This window comes from Protomyctophum bolini (genome assembly GCF_963924005.1).
Source record: "Protomyctophum bolini genome assembly, chromosome: 4".
In the NCBI taxonomy this organism is placed as follows: Eukaryota; Metazoa; Chordata; class Actinopteri; order Myctophiformes; family Myctophidae; genus Protomyctophum; species Protomyctophum bolini.
Genome location: NC_137865.1, coordinates 34,365,442 through 34,383,095, shown reverse-complemented (window position 1 = coordinate 34,383,095; position 17,654 = coordinate 34,365,442). Strand labels below are relative to the sequence as shown.

The 17,654-nt window shown below is 42.2% G+C and overlaps 1 protein-coding gene across 1 annotated transcript in view; it reads left to right on the top strand.

The window, feature by feature from the left end:
- LOC308313517 (copine-8-like) overlaps window positions 1-3,373 on the top strand; it is a gene marked incomplete at both ends in the record, with an annotated part of 79,978 nt that extends 76,605 nt beyond the window's left edge. Inside the window, 3 exons of the mRNA XM_080760672.1 lie at window positions 105-162; window positions 1,603-1,676; window positions 3,173-3,373. Coding sequence (XP_080616798.1) covers window positions 105-162; window positions 1,603-1,676; window positions 3,173-3,373 — 333 coding nt within the window. The remainder of the gene's footprint in view (window positions 1-104; window positions 163-1,602; window positions 1,677-3,172) is intronic.
- Between the last annotated feature and the right edge of the window lie 14,281 nt (window positions 3,374-17,654).

Below are 17,654 nucleotides of genomic sequence, written 5' to 3'. Positions count from 1 at the left end.
TGTATGTCCTCCTGCCATAGGTTAGATAAGGAGGAGAGTGAGTAGGCCTCATGCCTCCCCAGTGGATCTTCCATGGCATTCATTATTTCCCCTCTCTTTTAAAGGCTGCCTCCCTGCCTATGTCGATTATAATTGTTGGGGTTGGACCAGCAGAATTTGATGGTATGTGAAGTGTGTGCTGCATGCACAGCATGCATGTGCTTGTGTGTGTGTGTGTGTGTGTGTGTGTGTGTGTGCGTGCGTGCGTGCGTGCGCAAATATGCATCCGCCTCCATTTATAAATATGTTTGGGCATGAGCACGTGTGTTTGTGTGGGTTTATGTACACATGTACACATGTACACATGCTAAGTGCGAGCATGTGTTTGTGTGCAAACAGTACATGTATTTGCATCTGGTAATCCCACAACTTCTCTCTCTGAGTCTGCTATCTCTTCTCACACATGGCTAGGTTCTTCTTCTATCCTTCTTTCCTTGACCCCTCTTCCATTATGCTTCCTTCCATTGTTGTGACCTCACACACCTGCCCTTGAATGTGTTGACTGAATAGGAACAATTCCCCAATTGTGAATCCATTCTGTTATGGGGACGAAGACTACACTCATTAAGTAATTAGCCTGTTAAAGTCAGGCCCCATGCAGTGTTCATCATGCATGCCTACAGGACCAATGTGCACGCTTGCATGCTGCCGTTCCGCTCATACACCCCACTAGCATACACTACACAGACTCTAGCGTGTTTTCCCTCTGCCCATCACTGCTCGCTTGCCTGCCTGTCCAATAGCATGCCGGTTTACAACCCAGCTTGCCTTGCCTGTCCAATAGCATGCCGGCTTACAACCCTTCTTCACGCTTGGCGACATCCTGCGTGTTCGTTCACATCAATGGCTTTGACAACATTGCACAGAAATGTGGAAATGTAATGCTCACTCGACGCTCCCTCTCTCTCTCTCTCTCTCTACCACCCCCTTCAAATAGCATGCAAGCTTCAGCGATTCTAAGCTTTAATCATATGGCCTGTTAACCTTGTGTCATGTTTACGCAGTGACAGAGTTGCTGTGTGTGTGTGTGTGTGTGTGTGTGTGTGTGTGTGTGTGTGTGTGTGTGTGTGTGTGTGCGTGCGTGCGTGCGGGCAGTGTTGATTTTGACAGCAAATTTTTTGTTTTAGTCTGTCTTTTGAATAGTTTTAGTCACATTTTAGTCACCTGGAATGTTTTTGTCTAGTTTTAGTCAACTAAATATCATAAGATTTTAGTCGACTAAATCTACAGTTGATTTTGTCAACGCGTTGTGAGCTTGATAATGATCTTAAATTAGCTTAAAATGATCTCTTGTCCACTAGTCCCTCCCTAATATTTTAGTCTAGTTTTTATTTGTTGACAAAATTGTTCGTATATTTAGTCTTAGTTTTAGTCATCATCAGCTTGCCTTAGTTTCCATTTAGTTTTCGTCCGTGAAAAAAGGTAGTCGACGAAGTTTTTTCGTCATAGTATTAGTCGACGTACTCAACACTGCTGTGAGTGTGTGCTCTATATGACCAATGACTCTTTACTGTGAGTGTGTGCTCTATATGACCGATGACTCTTTCTGTCTCTCTCCCTCAGAGATGATTGAGCTGGACGGCGACGAGGAGAGGATCTCGTCCCAGGGGCGATATGCAGAGCGGGACATTGTTCAGGTAAATAGGCCCAGGGGCGATACGCAGAGAGGGACATCGTTCAGGTAAATAGGCCCAGGGGCGATACGCGGAGTGGGACATCGTTCAGGTAAATAGACCCAGGGGCGATACGCGGAGAGGGACATCGTTCAGGTAAATAGACCCAGGGGCGATACGCGGAGAGGGACATCGTTCAGGTAAATAGACCCAGGGAAGATATACGTGGAGAGGGACATCGTTAAGGTAAAAGTCAGTGGTGTAAAATAACTAAGTACATTTACTTAAGTATGTGCTTTTTTCAACATTTTACTATGACATTAATATACCTTAGAGCTGTTGTGTGGAAAAAAAGTCCCCCCATTCTGTGTTGAAAATGAGTATTTCCAATTTCCAATACTTGTACTTTAGTTACTAGTTACTTTGATTATTATTACAAAACATACATTAGCCACTTCAGCCCTATATACATTTCTGCCATTTGAAAATAGCCGATCTACAAGCTCACAATGCGTCACGATGCGACACATATTTTCAAAAAGATTTTATACGTTTGAAAACTTGAAATGAGACATTCTGCATAATGAGACGACTTTTTTTGAGTGTTTCTAAATTACGGTATTGATACTTTTCCTTAAGCAAAACAATTGAGTACTTTTTCCACTTTTTTTGGCACAGTGCCATGCAGGCATGCTCAAATTGGGCTGATGACAGTGTGGTTGCTCAGTCAGCAGAATGCTACGTCTGCAGAGAACACAGCAGAAGTGCTGTGATTAATGAGGAGAAAAGGTCACATTCAAGGACTACGTACCGTCTGTTGCACTGTTAAAACCCTGAGTGTTCATTACATTTTCTATCTCCGCATTCTCTTTCCCGCAACTCCTTTCCTGTTCTCCAATCCAGAGGGAGTTCAGCAAACCACGTGCAACCCAGATTCGGCCCAAACAAGGGATTGAATTCATTTAGCTTCCTATGCCACTAAAATGTGGAACGCCCTACCAACAGCCATTTAGACATGTGAATCGCTTGACTCCTTCAAAACCGCTCTCAAAGGGCACCTACGGACGGCTGCAAATCGAAATTTGCCCCCGTAAATAAAGTCTGAGTCCCCCACCCCTTTCTCCCCATACTGTACATGTTTTTCCCATTTTTACTTTCTTTATCTGATGATTTCTTGTTTTTTATAGAAGTGTATATTTGTACGTCTCTAAATGTTCTGATTAATTGAAAATGGTGGACCCTGTTGTAAACTGTGTAATGCTTAATCATGGATTGTTTTTGTTTTGACTTGTGCTTTTGTTTGAAATGTACACATTCTGCATACTATGAAATAAAAGTTTCAATCAATCAATCAAATCCAAAACTTCCTCCTCTCCTCTCCTCTCCTCTCCTCTCCTCTCCTCTCCTCTCCTCTCCTCTCCTCTCCTCTCCTCTCCTCTCCTCTCCTCTCCTCTCCTCTCCTCTCCTCTCCTCTCCTCTCCTCCGCCCCCCCCCCCCTCCCCCCCCCCACCTCCCCCCAGTTCGTACCGTTCAGGGATTACGTCGACCGGCGGGGTAATCACATCCTGAGCATGGCCCGTCTGGCCAAGGAGGTCCTGGCCGAGATCCCTGACCAGTTCCTGTCCTACATGAGGACCAGGGGGATCAAACCAGGCCTGTTGCCACCTCCCTACACCCCCGCCGTGCACCCCCTCCTCACCAGACGGGTAAGCCGTATCTGAACGCCAACAAGTCCTATCCTCCCCGTGTGGCCGTACTCTGCTCTGCTACTTCTTCCTTCTCTTTGCCTAGTGGATCTGGGAGGAGCAGAACCTTTGACTCGCTCTCTCTCTCTCTCCACGTTCCACCTGGTCGTGTGGGTTACTGTGGGTTACGTTATGAAGTGGACACTCTTGACTGAAGTGGCTGCTTGGCTGGTTTATGGAGGTGGGACCGGGACGTCCTCTCAAAGGTCAGCCAGCGGTCCAAGTTCAACCAAATGGACCCGTGGTTAGAAGCAATGTAAAAACCTTACTTGAGAGACTGTACATCAGTCGTTTCTATTTCAGTCTTCTTCTCTGCCCCAGGTCACACTCTCTCTCTCTCTCTCTCTCTCTCTCTCTCTCTCTCTCTAAATGTTTACAAACTTGAGGACTGAAATGAGCATTTTTTTCTGGCATTTTTGTGCCGCTTGATGGGAATGGGAAGCTGTCAGAATCAAAAAATGTTTTGGTGACTGGTGGTTGAGCTTGTAAAGAAGAGGTCATTTCCACCGGAAGCCACATCATCCTTCCTAATGGCGTGTGCAGTGTGTTGTTGTTGTTGTTGTTATTTCTAAATGGAGCATGATAGTTTTTTTATAAAGCATGCACTCTTGTCCTGCACTCAGGGCTGTGTCATCAACCCCCCAACACCCCCCATCCACACACACACACGCACTGCCACCTTGCATTTAAACCCAGACCACGCCCCTCCTAACTAAGACCATAACTGTATCCCCACCATGTACGAACCATTTCCTGGTCATTTTCTGCTCTCCCAAACGGGACTTGGGAGAGCAGCAGTCTTGTCGGATCATTATTATTACAGCAGGGACTCCACCAGCCTTATATTCTCTTTTTAACACAGTATACCGTTGGTCTCCACCAGAGGTTCTGGAACACAGATCTCCAAGCCCATGAGTCAAAAACACCAAGTTTCTAGTCTCTACACCACCAATGACTGTGTGTTGTGTTGTTTTCTTGGCATTGCTTTAATAATGCTGTTTCAAGCCGTGTTGATTTTGATAGTACATTTTTATTATTTATTTATTATTATTTATTATTACATAGTCTTTTGAATAGTTTTCATTTAGTTTTCGTCACATTTTAGTCACCTGGAATGTTAGTTCCAGGTGACTAGTTAGTTAGTCTAGTTTTAGTCGACTAAATATCAGATTTTAGTCTAATTAATTGATTTAGTCGACTAAAATTTATTTTGGCGGGCCTTAATGCCGTCGTAATTACTGGTTTTACACTTGCTGTAAATGGCCGATCTACAAGCTCACAACGCGTCGATCTTGTAGATCTGCTATTTTCAGCATGTAACCAAGTGTAAAATGTTTTCTTTGTTGGCCAAATTGTAAGACTAAATATATTTAGTCTTAGTTTTCATTTAGTTTCCATTTAGTTTTCGTCAGTGGAAAAAGGTAGTCGACGAATTTGTCATAGTATTAGTCGACGAAATCAACACTTGTTTCAAGAAGCATTTCATTTAGCTTAGTTGAGTCTCTACCTCTCACTCCATGTGTCAGAGTTGCCAAAAATTGTTGGAACTGACGACATGTCAGTGGCGTGTTATTTTATTTCTCACAACATGACATTCACGTATTCTCGCATCATACAAAATAGTGCCCAACTATTATGTGGAGATTCTGGAGAAATATAGTACTTTGTGCTAACCTAAAAAAAGGTTAACCATGGGACCGAGGAAGAATGGCTGGTCTTATAACCTTTTTGTAAATGCATATGAGTCACTTCAGATCAATGTGAAATCATTGCTAAGTTGAATTTCTTTTCCATGCACTGTTTTATTTCTTTGTTCCAGTAGTCCTGTAATTGTAGCTTAATGGACGTGAAATTTCGCAATTTAATTAGCATATATACAGTACTGTAGCTTCTTTCCATTTCCTTTCTTGTTTTTACAGTTGAAGTTGTAGTACCCAAACTAAGCACTGTCACTTTTAGCCAATAAGTTCCAGGGTGAGACACTGAATGCAACTGACCCCTGTGGACGCGAACATGTACAAAACACAAACTGTACAACAAGATGTAACATTACATTATACATCAAACAAAGCACAAACCATTTCATTTTAAGAACAGATATGACCACTGTAACCTGACAGCCCCGTACTTTTCTACTCATTGTACAATGCATCTGTGAGCTACAAAACCACAGCAGTATTTTATACTGTCAAGTAGCCAATGCAAGGGAACGTTTACATTTTTTTTTATGTACGCCTCAAAAGTATATTCTATTTATTGGTGTTGCTTAATTGAGGTGAAGAAACAAAAGCCTTTCTTACACATTTATACACTGTATACAGTTATTTGCATTTTATGGGTGTCTTTGTACATGTATACATGTTGTAATGCTGCTTACCTTTGGCCAGATATTTAGCGTGCCATTACTTGTCTTTTTATGAGAGGGCCTGTAATCATATTTAAATCATGACTAACAGGCCTTATACGTGTTTATATCTGAGTTAATCATATTTAAATCATGAACGACAGGCCTGAATTTTATTTAATTACAATAAATAGTGGATCATGGTAAATTCAGGGGTGAATATAGGAGGGGATAGCGCCCCTCAAAAACACAGCTATTACGTTATAATGTTATGATGGGTTTGTATAGGAATGTGTAAAGTGAATATCAAATATCTAAATTATACTGAATCAAGCAACTTAAAAACTGTTGGGTTTCTGGTACAGATGGTTTGCACAGTGTAGCACTGGTTTGACCACTGGATGGTAGTAGCAGATCAAACTAGTTTGTGGCGGATCAAACTGGATCATTCTGCTTGTCAGGATGAAGTGCAGTCAACTTCAGGGACTTTGTGGTCCTGCTGAAAAAAATACTGCTTAATTTATTTATCACAACAAGATGTCAACCCCATCTCACACCCACTCGCTTGTACGGTGTATACATTCTGTATATGAAACATGCATGAAACTTATATAACAAAGAGAAGCTAGGGGATGGGGAGACAGTGTTTGGCAGTAAAGAGAGTATGTTTTAGGCAAACAGAACATTCATCTTTTATGAAATACCCCCACACTCACTATTAAAAATCCAAGTCATACTCGTGTGCTCATTATGGTGTATATTATGGAGACACATGAACTAATCTCTGGCGTGTGTGGATTCGCCCTCAGGGAGAAATAAATAAATGCTCATCGCAGAGAAAGCCTGTGAAGTTGCGCGCGAGGAAAGGGGTTCATACTGTATATATACAGTAGACAGATATTTTGTCACATGTAATTGCAATGTGGCTTGTAACAGCCATCCCCACTTGTTCGCTGTAGTGTAGGAGTAACTATTTGTAGTGGAGGGAACTACGAGGCGAGGGTGTGTGTTGGCATGTTGTAGCGTATAGGGCATAGCAGTGACGTCCATTTTGTTGTGCCACAGATGGAAACCCCATTCATTTTTCCATAGAGATTTCCGAATATATTTGTATGAATTATTTTAAGACTGGAACCAAGCCATCTGCAGCATTTGATTATATATCCAAAAATACTTGAATATTAAATTATATTATACACTATATTCAATGAATATCTTCTTTTTTTTTGCAGTTTTCAAATATCTTTTGGTTCCAGGCTAAAATAATTCATATACATATTTTCGGAAATCTCTTTTTTTCCCCTCCTCTATACATTTTTATCCCACCATTTTGTAACCTAGTGCCAATTGCCTAAGCTGTAATCCTGGGCGCTACTCTCCCTCTACCAACCTGGGGAGAGCCCCGAACTGAGCTCCTGCAATGCTTCCTTCAATGCATGAGGAGTGAGCAGGCCGCTTCTTATCACCTGACAGGGGGAGTTTCCCCGGTAGGACTTAACGTGTGGAAGGAACACGTTATTCCAACCAGTTCCTTTCTCCTCCCTGATCTCTATGGGAAAGAAATATGTTTCTTTTTATCTGTGGAAATCAAATCAAATCAAACTTTATTTATAGAGCACGTTTTAAAACAACCAAGGTTGACCAAAGTGCTGTACATCAGTGGCAAAACAGAGAACAGGCAAGAGAACACAGAATATAAATAAGAAAACACAATAAAAAATGACAAAAATATAAGCATGAAAGCATAAAATGGACTCAGTGGAAAGACCACATAATGGCCCCGCCACTGCTATGCTCTATAGACAAATCCATGGAGCAGTGCCCTGTAGGCCAGGTGTAGGCAATCAGTGCTGCTTTGTAAAGCTGCACTTAACCACAGCTATGGACGCGCCCAGGGCACCCCTCCATGGATTCGTCTATAAATGGATGGAGAGCGAGTGCATTTTCCGGCAGGGGCATCAACCGCGGAGTCGCCGCCAATTACCGACAACAGGCAGTGTTTGTCGGCGGAATCAGTCCAACACACTAACCCAGACCCTAACCCTAACCTCACAGGGAAGACACGGGTGATTTTCAACCGGCAGCGCATGTCTCTGCAGTTGTGGTGTCGGCCACCAAATGGACCGGCACTGTCGCGGAACGGAGCGTCATAATCCCCCCCCCACCTTCCCCGGCAGGTGCCGCCCTGGGCGGCGGTGGCTCAGGGGTAGAGTGCCTGGATGGGAACCGCAAGGTTGCCAGTTCGAACCCGGGCTCCCCCAGAGTTACTGTCGAAGTGTCCTTGAGCAAGACACTGAACCCCTAATTGCTACGATGTGCTAGTTGGTGCCTTGCATGGTTTTCGCTGCCATCGGTGTGTGAATGGGTGAATGTAATGCACAATCTATGTAAAGCGCCTTGGATAAAGGCGCTATATAAATGCACCATTTACCATTTACCATTTACCGGCCCTCCCCCTCCCCCGGCAGCACCACGGCTGATTGGCCGGTGCCGGAGAATGCACTCGCTCCTCCTGGATAAATGCAGTGTTGATTTTGACAGCACATTTTGATTTTAGTTTTAGACAGTCATAGTCTTTGGAATGAAACTTAGTCTAGTTTTAGTTGACTAAATATCATATGATTTTAGTCGACTAAATCTACAGTTGGTTTTTGTCGACAAAAATGCTTTTTTGCAGACCTTGATGGTGTCGTAATGCCTGATTTTTGCATGCTGAAAATAGCTGATCTACAAGCTCACAATGCGTTGCAGCGCAACGCGCTGTGAGCTTGTATATCAGCTATTTTGAGCCTGCAACCAAATACACAATGACTTTTAGTCTATATTGTCAATATATTTAGTCTCAGTTTTAGTCATCGTAGCTTAGTTTTTATATTGTTTTCGTCAGTGAAAAAAGGTAGTCGACAAACATTTTTCGTCATAGTTTTGTCGACGAAATCAACACTGGATAAATGAGCACCTTGGCACGCCCACATTGTCATCACCAGTTGTTTACAATATTCAAATGTGATTTTGCTCATGATGATGAATATCCTACTTGTTATTTTTAAATATATATAGATACCATATATATAAATATAGCATGCATCATGTTTGCATGTATCGTTTATTCTAAATGAACGATGCACCAGTGGAAACAAATTGTACTGTATGACATTATTGTGTATTTCTTTCAGAGTACTAGGAAAGGTCATTTCTGCCTTAAAACTATTTTACAGATCAATCTCAGAATTGTGCAATGCCTTGGAATTATTATTATTATTATATTTTGCAACTACTACATTCCCACAAAATCATATATTTCATGCATATCTTACAAATTACAGTATACAAAACATTGTCCCAAATCTATATTTTACAAATCTATATTTTGGTCCCTATAAATGTGTATTCAGCTTTATCAGACTATTACATCCTTCAGTTTTCATAATAAAATAAGAAATATTTAGGTTGTTATTTGTATTTGTATTCTTTGAAACACGAGTTATAATTTACAGTATACACTACAGTGTGAGGAGTGGCTCCACTGGTTGAAATAATGTGAGCTCCCAGCTACACAGAACAAGCTGCCGAGCCAGCCAGACGGGATTAATGCCTCATTCAGTCACCATCCTAGTTCTTCAAAGAAAGCTTACTGCCCTTGAGGTCAGTGGCTCCAAGACACATTTCAATATGGGGCTTAATAATATTATATGGAGCAGAAGAATATTGTTTTATAACAATATTCCTTTATAAAAAATGTTCTTTTGACTGGCATAGTGTTAAATCATAATTTTTTTGGTTTGGTTTATTTTGTTTCCAAATTCCCCCATCTTTTTATAGTCCCCAACCCTATACTGTTTGGTCTGGGGAGGGTGAATCAAACTGGAGGATTCTCCACAGTGGTGGGCACACTGGGTAGACAACCTTACCCCTGTTGGAATGAATAGTGTCGTACTTTGGAAGTGGAAGCTGGTACGCCAGTCATTTTAATTACCTCATTTCAAATCAATTTGTTTTCTAAGCCAACACTTTGGATATCAAAACAGTAATGCTGCCAGCCCGGTCTCACCCAAACACAGTGAAATAGCACGGATTGGCAATTCCGTAAATACACGCCTAGAAAACCTCAAAATCCGCACATATTACACTACTACTGTTTTGACCGGAGGCGTGGCTTTCACTAGTATGTACGGAATTGCCAATCTCTGCTATTTCCTCTTGTTTTTGTGAGACCTGGTTGATGCTACAGTAGCAACTCAACTCTCTTATGAGACAGATACTCATAAGAGCATTCCTAAAACTGCCACTAAAGTACAGAGTAAACGTTAATGTCTAAAACTTACATTTAAACTGTGTAACTTTGTAATTATCACAATTACAGTACCACTATTTAGCTCATGCTACAATGACTCGCAAGTAAGGCAAAATTGGCATGTTTTTCACTTATCAAAAATATCAGCATTTGAGTGTTGAGTGGACCGTCAATAAACTAAAGCAAAGCTAGTGATCAGTCAGTGTGATTGGAAGGTTGTGTCATTTTGACTTCGTTTGGAAGTGATTGTTTTAGCAAAGTACTCTTAAATACATTTATTTTTGGTGATACCTGTATTGCACTCTGAGGTTTGTCACAGGTCAGCACAGGTTTTTACTGTGTGGGAAGTCACAAAGATTGACTGTTGATGATTATTTCTGCAACAAATGTCAATTCTTAAATAAATATTCATATCAAAGCAATTCTGCCCTGTCTTCATTTGTCCTCCATACTGGGGTTGGTCGCTTCAAATCGTCCATCAAGGAGTGGCAGACCAGCATGTGAGTGTGGTGAGCCTGAGCAGACTGCCTGCCGACCACATAATCACCACCTGTCCTCTGTACAGACCTCCTTCAAAGGCTGGCCTCTTCCATGTGGGACCAGAGACAAGAGCGTGGCTCTGCGACACTGAAGCCCTACACACATCGGGTGCGCAGTGACGCGGCACAGGCGTTGCCGCGCGGCAATGCCTGGAAAATAGAACGGTGGCGTATCGGAGCATCAGGCGAGGCGTGAACGCGCGTCGGACGGAGCCGGTGTGGGATAGGTTAATTGAAAATAACGGAGGCGGCTGTTTTGACGCGCGGCGTTCGCAGACGGTGTGTGTAGCCCTTGAGCTGGACATGTGACGACGATACACGAAAGAAAAAGTAGAGACTGACACAAAACGGGGAGATAGATGATAGATGTAGACACTGAAATCAAAGCCCCCATGTTTGTGTCAAATAAAAAGCTAAATCTGATGAGGCAGGGGTAGAAATTAATGCAGTTGGGTTTTCACCCGTGTGTGTGTGTACTGTGTGTGTACTGTGTGTGTGTGTACTGTGTGTGTGTGTGTGTGTGTGTGTGTGTGTGTGTGTGTGTGTGTGTGTGTGTGTGTGTGTGTGTCTGTGTGTGTGTGTGTGTGTGTGTGTGTGTGTGTGTGTGTGTGTGTGCGTGCCTGCGTGTGTGTACCTGTCCATGGCTAATCTTGAAAACTACTAGGCCAATTAGTGTCACATTTCTTTTACATCATGCCAGCAGGCCTGTGTGCGTGCGTGCGCATCATGCCAGCAGGCCCAGGAACTCATGTTTGTCCAGAGGGAACAGAGGGTTTTTAAGTGTCCTCCCCAACGTTGTCAAGACCAACCATCCCTCCAGGCTACAGGATAGGCTATACATGTATGTCTGTCTGTCTCTCTGTCTCTGTCTCTGTCTCTGTCTCTGTCTCTGTCTCTCTCTCTCTCTCTCTCTCTCTCTCTCTCTCTCTCTCTCTCTCTCTCCACGGTCAAGGCAGATGGCCGCCCTTCCTAGAGCCGGGGTCTGCTTGACGTTTCTACCAGCTTTGTCATTGCCAATGTCGCAGAACGTTTTACCCAGTGTGGGACAATGTCTGGTCTTTGCTCTATACGTAATGCATGTACTGTATGTAGTCTTGAGACAACTTGTGATTTGGATTTGGCACTATAATGAAAATTGAATTGCCCACAGATTTGTCTCCATATACAGCCTGGCATTCTGGTTGCATAATTGACATATCCTTTATCATATACCTTCCCCCCCCATTGCCCCTGTGAATGGTCATACACAACAAACAACCCCCAAACAGTGTCAAGGCATGCCCCAGACAGACGGAGGGAGGCACTGTAATTCACGCTCTACTGAGCACATTTTCCTAGCCACAGTTCTAGAACATGTGCATGTGTGCAATGTGGCAACCGTCATTAGTCGCACTGTGTGACGTGAGAACTACTGATTTAGAAGGCATTTGTAGAATCGGTCTTAATGGGTTTATTTCTGCTTCTGTCTATTCCCCTCAGAAACAGCAGGGAAGGAGCAACGCTAGCAAGAACATGCAGGGATACTTTGGAGGCGTGTGGAAACACTATTCTTAGAGAGATGTGGCTAAATATAGCTGCGCCTCGCTTGCTATTTTTTGCGCTGGACCCATGAGGCCTCCCTGGCATGTTGTAATATTTTCTTTGACCGTTATGTAATACAGATATCCTATGGGATGATATGGACAGTGGAGAGAGAGAGAGAAATATGAAGGATAATGTATTCCATTACCCAAGACAAAATGCTAATCCATTTAGCCTGAGTAATATTCATGGGATGAGAGACAGAAAGGCTGACTTTTTTCTAAAAGGTTTTGGCTATGGGGATGTGAAGGAATTAATTAATAATTAATTCATTAATTAATAATTAATTAAGCAGTGTATAAAAGTGTCAAATTTGCATAATGTAGAAGCAGCTTGGACTCCTCATGCATAGAAAGAGGCATGAGGTCAGTCCGCTGTCCCCCCAGGTTGGCGGTAATAGCGCCCAGGATTACATTAGATAATTGGCACAAAAAATAATAATAATACAAAAAATAAAAAAGATTTAGCATTGAGTGGGTGGTGGAACAGCTTAAAGAGGAACTCATTGCATGGTTATTTTATTTTGTTTCCGAGCTTATCTTAATGGAATTAAGGCGGATCACCTTGAATGAATGCCTACGCAACATAACATTGATGATTAAAGTGCTGACTTGTACTTACTGAAATATCTTATAATAATTGTCCTGGGAGAGTCGACTTTTATTTCCCAAAGACGAGCGTAACACAGATGATGTCACTGCAACGTGTACAACTCCACTAATATATATATATATATATTATTATTTATTTATTTTATTTGTGTTCAACCTTCATGCTCCACATAGGATAAACCCCTACAGATTGTATACTTGCACTAAATTATATCTCAAAATCCAACAAAGCTTTTTTGTTTTCCCAGCTAAAATGCAATGCATTCTGCTAAAAATGCTTTAAAAATATTTCAACTCTGGATGCCCAAATAAAACTGCACGAGAACACGTGGCTCAAAACAGATGTTCACAAAATAATTCTTAGCGGGCACGGCCCATAACAAGAGTTCATTCTACGGCCAGCATAGGTCTGATACCAGGCGGCTTGAAAGGCCCATAAAATAATAGAAAAACGAGCACTCTCAGTCTAAATAATGCAGTTCACCGGGTGCACGGCACACCAAGAATCACTGTAATAGAGAAACAGCCAGCACTCTGAAGTCCTTCTGGTACATTTATTTCATTGTGCAGCGCGGACAGACAAAACACAGACTCGTTTCAGTGTCAAGCCTTCCTCAGCGTGTTGGCTTGAGTTGAAAGGCCCACTGCTATATGCTGAGGCCATAGTTCAGAATACTGATGAAACATTCTCCTTGCGTTCATAAAACCTTTGTAACTTGTTGTCTTGCTGTCTGGGTCGATCTGCTGCTTGCCCACATATAGCTACTTGACCTTGTATGAGCATGCTGCTTGCTTACCAACGGATAGCTGCTTAAGTACTACACAGTCTACTAAACTACTAAATAAGACAAATTATCACAGTCATTTACTTAAAAGATAACTGAACTAAGATGAATACTCTATGAATAATAAATCAATAACCTAAAAGGAATATATAATTGAATTTCCGTTACAATAACTTTCTTCCATTTCGATATAATCATAAGTGAGGTCATGTTTACAACTATTGACTGGACTGTCCTCTGGACTCCTCGGTAGGAATTCTTAAACAAAATGTCTCTCTTCCACCGTTGCGATATTACATTATAGATGCCAGCCAGTGAGTGAGGGGCACGGTAGAATTCAATATTCGTCTAAATAGCATTTAGGAGGACACGCAGATGGTTTAGCAGCCCTGTCCTCACTGATTGTCCTAACGGAGTGGACAGAAGGCAGGGTCAGCTGAGCGAGGCATATCCAAGTGACCCACATGAAAGTGTGCCGTCCCGCTTGCTAATGCATACTACAAGCATGTACGCACACACACACACACACACACACACACACTGACACATACATACATACATACATGCAAGACAAGGAACGTTTATTTGTACTGTATACTGTAGCACATTTTAACAACAACGCAATGCAATGGGATTTACATAAAACTACATAAAAAGGTTAAACAAAACACTTTATTCAGGACACAGAGCAACAAACACTATAAAAGAACATTTGAATACCATGCAAACTAAAGGAGTTTAAAAATAAATAAAAAATTGCAACACGGAAGAATAAAGAATCAACTCAATAAAACGCAGCGGCAAACAGAAAGGTTTTTAGATGCATGTGCTGTATGCAGTGGCGGCCTTAGATATGTTTCAATAGTTTCAATTGAAACAGGCCTCGAGCCTCTAGGGGCCTCCCCCCCCAAAAAAATGTAAAAACGTAGTAGTAGTAGTAGTAATATTGCATTGCATCGCAGCCTTCCAATCAGCCTTGTCAATTGTTCGGCCTCATCCTGTATGTCCACTTACCACTAGTTGGCAGCAGCTAATAATCACTGCAGGTACTCGACCTGTCATGTCACATTGACCTGTGTTGTTTGGTTTTAATTGTTCCCACTTTCCAGTGTGTGCACTCACTGCACTAGCAGCGCTGACAGTTGCAATTGCATCATTGTATAGCATATGCTGCCTCCTAGTTATACTGTACCTTACGGGATTTTCAAGACATAGTAAAATAATTGTTTGTCAAGCTTCTTTTGTGTATTTTTCTACTTGGCTGTGCTGTATGCTGTTCATGCTTTGAAGTCCGATAATACACACTGACACACCAAAAAAGAGGGGGTTTTCTTCTTCTTCCATGTAAAAACAAGTAAATAATGCAGATCTTGCAATGCACATACTGTAGACTTGCCGTGGCTCCAGAGTCCAGTGTAGACTTAGCTCCAATTTGTGGATCTCGGACTTCATGTGACCAGCTTGTACAGAATCAGAATCCCACTACCAGAATCAGAATAGGGTCGACGTCGTGTCTGGTTGTAGGGTCTAGCTTACCAGCACTCCATTTGCCTCGACACTTAAGTTCCACAGACAGATTAAAGTACTCGGCCTTGTCTGGGCTTATTATCCCGCCCTCAATGTCTTCACATATTGTACAGTTAAAGGAGTTAATATAAAATACCATTATTCGGGCACATTTCAGCCACCTCTTTTGCCCATTAGGACCACTATACGCATCGTCATCAAACAGCGACGCGCACCTATGGTAACATCATTCTACAGGCCACAGGTTTCTGCGTTACACCTTCTTTTTCGGACTACAGTCAACAATCAGATTAACTTTATAGAGGGTATGCGCATGCATAAAGTGAATGGTAAAGTGAGTTTAGCGTCGTTTAATGCAATCAGATAGGACTTTTCTGTGTGGATGTATGTGCTGTCAAGGCCAGAAAGTAGTTTTTGCTGCATAACTTCCAGGTATGATGATGTCAGATGCATACCCTCTATTGTCATAAAATGTTACCGTACGTAGCAGGTATGTATTTATTATTTACATGAGGTAAAACTAAAAACTTGGTTTGCCCGCTGGCCTAGTGGTCCAGGTGCATGCCACATACTGTAGGCGCTGGCCTGACACTGTGTCACGTGTTTGAGTCCCATTAACCTTTGCTGCATGTCTCTCCCCTTCTCTCTCTCCCTGTCTATCTACACTCAGCCAAAAAGAAAGAAAGAAAAAAACTTGCAGGTGAGGGGGTGAAGTTCATGAGGTACAGCACTGAAGCCACAGAGAGTCATCAGTCATATATTGTCTAATTGATAATGTATGTGACGGCCCGGCCCCGCCTGGGCCTTTTGTCAGGATTCTGTGTTTGAGTGATTACCGCCTATTAAACCAGTTTCTATCACAGTGCTGGATTGTAGGGTGGAGCCAGAGGCAATCAGAGGAAGGGGAGACACCTGGCCAGTGTCTCCTCAAACACTATCAAAGACCTGATCTGTTCATGCTCTGTGCATGTCTCCTCATTCCTCCTCATCCTCAGGCCTGACTCAGACTCCTAATTTGAGCAACGTTCGACCCCATTTACTTCTATCATAAAATGATGTATGGATGATGGAGAAAAACAGCCATTAAAGAACTTCCATAACCTACTGGCAGGGTGCGGCATACAAAGCTTGTCGCTGTAAGCACACTTAAAGTGTCAGAAAATGTCTAGTCCAGGCGTCTTTTATGGGTTTTTAGACAGCTGGTGGATGGAAATGATAGTATGTGACTTTGAATGCAAGTTGAAGCCACGTACTAGCGTCATTTCCATCCACCAGCTGTCTAAAAACCAGGAACAGACACACACACAGACACAGCAACCTTGTTATAGATGTACGTGCAAGTCTCTTTCAAAGCAAAAAAAAAACAATGTTTTAAAACTTACATCTGTAACATACCAAATTATAAAGTTGTTATTTTATTTTATTTTTTGATTGATCGATTGTGATGTCTAAGCATATGCTGTGGGCGAAATGAGACGAACAAGTGAGCGATAAATGATTAATAGTCAATTTGCCATTGTGGGTCTCTGAAATATTGAGAGTAAGCTCAGCCATGAAATGCAATGTAAATGGGTCTATTTATAGAGTCCAAGGAAGCCATGTGGAACAGGCTTCTTGGAGGTTGCCTTGTTCATGTAGCTTTTAGAGGAAAAATTACACATACACACACACGCACTCCAAAAGCCATATTTGCATGTAAAGTCACTTTCATCGAGGCCATTAAAGTTTCACTAAATGCAGTAGGACGGAGGAAGAAGAAAAGTGGAGATCGAGGCCTCACTCAACTCCTACTGTATGTCCCCATCTAACCTTCCCACTAAACACTTGTCTGGTACAAATATGTTATTAAATAGGAAGAAGAGAGGTGACACATAAGCTATGCATTTTCTGTTTTCAAAACCTTGGTGGATGGTACTGTATAGGGGTACATTATTTTGCCATGCATTTAAGCGAGGTAATTCATGATCAGGCGGAATGCTCCGTGGTGAGTCATGGCTCTCAAGTCCAACGGTGTGCCTCCATCGTTGTAACAATTGTTTGTTTGCCCTAAGGCCTAAGCCCATTCTTGAGACCTGCAGGGGGCTGATTCTAAAAAAAAACCTTCTAAATCTTGACAGTTTTCTGAAAAAACCTTTGTTCTCAAATTTTGTGAGTTGAATCTGCGGTACATTTTCACAATTTTTCAAAAATAGCAGATCTACAAACTCATAGCTTGTAGGGGCATGTAGATCTGCTATTTTTCAACAGCTAGCTAAAGATCTGCTATTTTTCAACAGCTAAAGTTTTAAATAATGGTTAAAGTGGTCAAAAGCTATAAGGTGACACAGATGGCAACAACAGAAGGCAAGTGTTCCGTCTCTGGGGGGCGAGCGTTCCGCGGAAACAATGGGGGCGTGTGTGTTTTTAGGCGACCGTTCCACTTACCCACTGGAATACTGACATATAAAACGTTATGCATCATCTGAAGCATAGTAATGTCATGATAGCCGTTGTATTTAAGTACTGCACACAGCATTCTGGTGTAGCACCCACCTAGAGACTACTGCAGGGTTGGCTTCAGGGTCTAGCATTCACTG